We start from the raw sequence: 6,255 nt of genomic DNA, 5'->3' as shown, positions 1-6,255 counted from the left end.
AGAACAATATGGTTGTTTTGGCAGCTTGTTTATGGAAGGATTAGTTAAAATATAGTAATTGGGTATTTATCTGTTACGATCGTGATCTATTTTAATTAGCAGTATTAACTTCACGGGATCATAAAATTTAGCAATTGTGTGTACGTCTATTCGAAATGGTATATCCACAAAGATATAGTAATTCAATGATAGCATCACAAATGTTAAAATAGAGTTCAATTAAATATTAAACTCATCAATCTTGTGATGCTATAAGTATCAGAAGACAATTTCACGTACCACAAATTCAACAAATATGACTACCAAAACTATAATATTATTAATTCAATTCAATGATAGCATCACAAATGTTAAAATAGAGTTAAAAATAATAAACTCACGGATTTTGTGCTGCTATAAGTATCACAAGACAATTTCACATACCACAAATTCAAGAAAATGACTACCAAAATACAAGTACTACTATTATTCTTAATCCACACCGTTGTTTATGTTGTTGGAGAAGAAGCCGCCACCGCCGTCGTAGACGTCGACGGCAATCAAGTGCAAGCCAACACCAAATACTACATTTTCACGCCACGCGGTGGCAGTGGCGGTGGCGGTCTCGGCCTCTCGGTGAGGGACCGGCGCCAGCCATGCCCTCCCAACGTCATGCAAGAGGCCGACGGAGGTTCCATGGGCCTCCCTCTGAAGATATTTCCGGCGGACGGGAAAGCGGAGATAGATTTGGAGAGTGATTTGAACTTGGCGTTCGTGGCGGCCACTACCTGCGTGCAGCGGACCGTGTGGCGGCTGGGAGACACCGACTGGAATACGGGGCAGCGGTATGTGAGGAGCGACGGTGTGGTGGGGAAGGCCGGGGCGGAGACGGTGAGGAACTGGTTCAAGATAGAGAGAGTCGGGCAGGGTTACAAGATTGTGTACTGCCCGGGCGTGTGCAGAGAGTGTAGAGTAGAGTGCGGAGATGTGGGAGTGTTTGTGGAGAGTGGAAGGATGTGGCTTGCTTTGGGTGGTCAGCCCCTTTTCATTGCTTTCAACAAACTCAACCAATCCCCCTCTCACTAGAACTATAGTACTAGAGTATCATAATAAATATCTGTATATACCATGAATTCTTATACAATAAGACTGCTCTGCTCTATCTTGGTTTTCTTTTCAAGCTGGCCCCGTTTTTCTGCACAGCTTAGGATGTGTATTTATTCTTTCCTAAAACAAGGCTTCTCTTAGCGGTCTCGATCTCGTCTCTCCGCATAGAGACGGCGATGCAGCCTCCCATCTCGTCTCCATCATGCTCCGGTTCGTGACTGACGCCCACTCGCTAGTGGGCGTCGTTTATATCCGTTTGAAAATGTTTTTTTTTTGTTTTTTTTTTAATTCAGGAAAATTCGAAATAAAATAAAAATATTGTAATTTTTAATTTTTGTATTTCTTAATATTGTAATAAAAATTGAAAATAAAAAAATAAAAATACTCCATAGGATTTCAATTATGTAATTTTCGTAATTTCGGATGTTGTAATTTTCGTAGTTTTTAATGATTTAATGAATTATTAGTATTAATTTAATATTTCAATAAAATATTAATTGAATTTGTTGGAAATTAAAATAAAAAAATGAAATTGAATGAATAGTTAAGGGATGAGATGATTAAAAGATGGAGGAATGCAGGTGTTGTCTTTTAGTTAAGAGATGGGGTGAAAAGTACAGTGGTGCCCATGAATAGTGAAGAGATGAGACGGTTAAGAGACGGATAAGAGACAGGGATGCAGATGGTCTAACTCTTTTTTTGGTTGCATATACTGCTTCTTTATGCTCAGTACCGCAGAGTCATTTGTTTGGTAATGCTACTATTGCTCTCACTGCAGTAACTTACTAGCGATTAATTTGAATTACAGCTTAACTTCGTATCCAACTTAAGAGATAAAACACCAATTCTTTACAGTTTTTATAACATTATTGTTTGACACAACGGATGGCACAGCACCAGAAACAAATCAGTCAATAAATACAATTATAGAAAGAAAGAAAGAAGTAAATATACTACTACTTGACATGGAAACCGGATTTTCTCATTATGCTGCCCTTCTAATCATCTTAAGTTCACATAGTAAGATTTATTAGATTACTATAAACAGTTGGATTCAAATTGAGCCCCATTGCAACAAGCTTTTTGTGCCCTTTTAGCCTCTGAAGCTGCTGTAAGATCAAGTTTGTGAATAATTTTCTGTTGGACAACATGAAAACTCTTTTAACAAATTAATCCATTGTCTCATCAATTTTCCTAGACTTACAGAATCCTTCATTACAGGTTTTATTTGAATTACTCTTATCGTTTAATTTATTTTTTATTTTTTGGATCACGGTTTAGTTTGCTAATGCATGTTCTGAGAGGGCAAATATGCATGCAGATACACCATTCCAAATATCAATGCATAACATCCAGAAGTCAGGATGAAATAATTTACATTCGATATATGTTTATGATAGATTTATAGACTATAGCAAGTTATTTTGGTTGTTTGTAATCAATCCATTATATAGTATTGAATTATAGTAGTATACTTTTGCTATATATATACCACAACAGAAAATTATATTTAATGCAGATGACATCAAATGCACTTTGCCATGGCTTCGAAAACATAAACAGAAATATACAAAAGTAGATATTGCTGTGCATGACACAAGATTTAGCAAACACTAGTAAATTTTTATTATTATAAACTAAAACAACACAACTCAAAAATTCAAACAAAAAATAACATCAAAACTTGACAATTAAATTAAAACTAATGTTAACTATAACCATAAGTTGAATCTCTGTTTGATCAGCACTTGACCTCCTTCAAGCCATGAGCCAGATATAGAAAAGTTGGATCAGTCGCTCCTTCCTTGTAGTATGCAAACACCATCGTCCCGTCATCATGCATGCTCTCCCCAACAAAGCTGTAATATCACCCCAAACACCGCATCATCAGACAAAAGATTAATTACGTCTATATTTACGTGTTCACTAATGAAAGAACAATATTACAAAACAAAGTCACACACATTGCAGAACTGAGCATCTGAAAAAATTGAATCTACTTACTATTGGAAGTCCTTGAGCTTTGAGACAAGGTATTTAGTAGCTCCTTCGATGCCTTTCTTGAACTGATCTTGCTTCTCAGGTTGAAGCTTGGGAGTCAAGTTCTTGATATATTTCTTGACATATGCTATCAACTGTTTCTTGTCGAAAGGAGGCTGCTCCTGAAGCCTGAAAGTGTCCACAACATCGACAACCTTGACAGCTTGATCGTCAACACCTTCTTCGTCATCAGCGCCTTCAGCAGAGGGGTTGGCCCCAATATCCACACTAACTGCCCCTTGAACAACCCACTGCAGATACAAAACCAACTTCAGTTAGATTTGTCACACCAAAAAACTAATAATTAGTATTAACCAAAACACATGCACAAACCGCATATATAGCTTTTTTAATGTAGATGAATGATCATACCTTGCCTTCTACTTCCCACAGCATTCCATTCTCAATTTCCTTGCATGTGAATGAGTCAGAGAGAAGCTCATCACCTACAATATAAAGTCAGCAGATTTAGCAAATAGACAAATTAATCAGATCAAGAATCAACTTACATTGCTTTCAAAACAGATTAGTTTGTGAACATCACATGAAACTTCTTGAAACTTATGGCAAAACATGATGTTTCAAACAAATTCAAACTTAAAACACAAATCTTTCAAGTCCAAGTTTCCACAATAGAAAATCAGCCACACAAAATAACCAAAACTCGAGTTTCATACAGAAAACGAAAAAAAAGGTTCAATCTTGAGACAGAAACAAAGCCCTTCATATAACTAGCATCCTAAAGAAATCAAATTATAGAGCATGCTAATTGCTAAAATCTGTATAGGAGATGACAAGAAAAATACCTGAGAGAAGATCCTGATAAACCAACATGATTAACGCCTTGTAGAAAGACTCGAATTTCTTTAAGGGTGGGAAACGAGAGTATGAGATTGATGAAGTAATAATGAGTGAGGCCACCATATTTTATAGCAGACCGAATTGTTACCTTTTATTTGGATTTTCCTTTTTCTGTTCATTGAATCCGCTGCATCGACTTACCATGCTAATTCGATAATTTTCTATAAATTTTAATTCCATATTTAAATTGAATCTATATTTTGTTAGTTTCTTGGTTGCATGATTAAATTAGGAAACTTTGTCCAAGTAGGACTCACGCTACATTATTCATGGCTACTTAGGATTTTAGTAATGGTCGGAGTTTGAAATTTTGAATTACGATATTCTGTTTTCGTCCATCCAAGAGTTTGGGATTTTATACTTCCTCCATAACAAAACAACTTAAAAGATACAGTAAATTCGAAATATAGTAGCATAAGAGTCTCTGAGTCTAGCTTTTTTGGTTTTATCCTTGCATTATTTATGCAACATATAGTCTCTCAGTATCTGTTTTAACCTTGCATCATTTATGCAACACACATTTACTTTTTGCAACAGAGAGTATTGAATCTATTGAAATATTGGTCATTCATTTATCATTATCCATGACCGCCATCACTCATTTTTAATTTTTTAGTAGTATTTTATCTACTCCCTTCGATACAACTAAGTCGAGTTACTTTTTTTTGCACTTGTTTTAAAAAAATCGTAATAAATTGTTAAAATGGATATACAGTAAAATAAAAACCAGAATAATGTAGATATGAAAGTGACTCAACTTAGTTGGGACAGAGAAAGTAATTTGTACGTAACTATGAACATTTATTTATATATCTTAATTAACTTGAGAAATAAATAATTCAAAAAATAATACTCAATAAAGAAAAATGAGAAGGAAAAAAACTAGACAAGTAGGGAGGATAAAAATGCTACTTTTCCATTTCTATGTTTTGTACTAGTACTACTATACTTTTCCATTACTATGTTTTGTACTAGTACTACTAATTTACAGACACTCTCACACAAATTTCGTTTGACAAAATGTGAATTAGCATTGTCCTCTCTTCTCCCCAGATGGGCAAACAAAACCTAGTTGAACAGTGCCACAACCCAAAAGAACTTGTCAACACCATTTAACCCAAGTGGTAGGAGGTATGATATGTTAGAAAAGAAAAAGATAATCTAACCAAGAATGCTTAATTAGTATCCAAGATTACTCGAGTACCGAGTACAAGTCTAATACTTGGTACCCAAGAATATTTAGAGCACAAGCTTTGTACTCCCCTGTCCGTAAATAGGAGTCCCATTTTTATACTTTGGTCTGTCCGCAAATATGAATCCCAATTCATAATTACTATAAATGGTAAAGAATTTCACTAACCCATTTCACTCGGATATTATTTTAAACTAATATGGTGACATATTATTTAATATAACCTAGCCATGTATCACAATGTAGTCTTCAAATTTCTCCGATTACATTTTCGCATTTCAATTCTATTTTTCAACATGGTATCAAAGCAGGTACGATCACATGGATCGATTCGCTGTCTCTATAGCCAAAAAAAAAAAAAACTCCCAAAATAGCCGACAAATTTGCCACAACAAGTTATCCAATACTTACCCATAGAAAAAAACAGATATCCACATCTGCGTGACATGATGACTTCAGCTGTAGTCTTCTCGACATTATTCTCTCTCTTACTTCACCATTTCTCCACTTTAACTATTTATTACTCCGTCTCCCTCCGTCCCCAATTAAGAGTCTCACTTTGACCGGGCACGAGTTTTAAGAAATGTAAAGAAAAGTTGGTTGAAAATGTTAGTGGAATGTGAGACCCATTTTTTATATTGGTTTTATAATAAAATGTGAGTGAATTGAGTTAGTGGAATGTGAGACCTACTTACTATTTATGGTAAAAATGAAGTGTGACTCTTAACGTGAGTGAATTGAGTTAGTGGAATGTGAGACCTACTTACTATTTATGGTAAAAATGAAGTGTGACTCTTAATTGGGGACGGACCGAAATGGAAAAGTGTGACTCTTAATCGGTGACGGAGGGAGTATCATTTTTATAAAATGAGGCGCAAAAGTGACCGGGACTCCTAATGGCGGACGAAGGAAGTACTATATATAGAAATGACTTAACTATGAGGGGACTTTTCAAAATAAAATAAAAAATAACTCAACTATGAGGAAATGAAAAAAACATTATAATAGATTTGAACCCTAAACATTTGGCTCCGGACATTACTACTTTACCACTAGGTTTAGCTCACATACGTGCA

At 35.3% G+C, this 6,255-nt stretch overlaps 2 protein-coding genes across 2 annotated transcripts; one reads left to right on the top strand and one right to left on the bottom strand.

Annotated features, from left to right (window-relative positions):
- The first annotated feature begins 438 nt into the window (after window positions 1-438).
- On the top strand, window positions 439-1,370 carry LOC125220973 (kunitz trypsin inhibitor 5-like). The gene has a single exon (XM_048123098.2). It carries the CDS (start codon window positions 439-441, stop codon window positions 1,063-1,065), a length of 627 nt encoding a protein of 208 aa, XP_047979055.2. The 3' UTR covers window positions 1,066-1,370.
- A 1,266-nt stretch (window positions 1,371-2,636) lies between these two features.
- LOC125223949 (translationally-controlled tumor protein homolog) lies at window positions 2,637-4,012 on the bottom strand. Its single transcript, XM_048127270.2, has 4 exons — window positions 3,933-4,012; window positions 3,499-3,572; window positions 3,091-3,377; window positions 2,637-2,945 (listed from the first exon to the last, which is right to left on the bottom strand). The coding sequence occupies exons 1-4, from the start codon at window positions 3,958-3,960 to the stop codon at window positions 2,828-2,830; spliced, it is 507 nt and encodes a 168-aa protein (XP_047983227.2). The 5' UTR covers window positions 3,961-4,012; the 3' UTR covers window positions 2,637-2,827.
- Between the last annotated feature and the right edge of the window lie 2,243 nt (window positions 4,013-6,255).

The sequence above is a fragment of the Salvia hispanica genome, chromosome 1 (genome assembly GCF_029641045.1).
Source record: "Salvia hispanica isolate PSC_SH4W2 chromosome 1, Shi_PSC_v1, whole genome shotgun sequence".
Taxonomy (NCBI): Eukaryota; Viridiplantae; Streptophyta; class Magnoliopsida; order Lamiales; family Lamiaceae; genus Salvia; species Salvia hispanica.
Note: the sequence above shows the minus strand (reverse complement) of the source record. Positions and strands in the feature narration are given on the sequence as shown.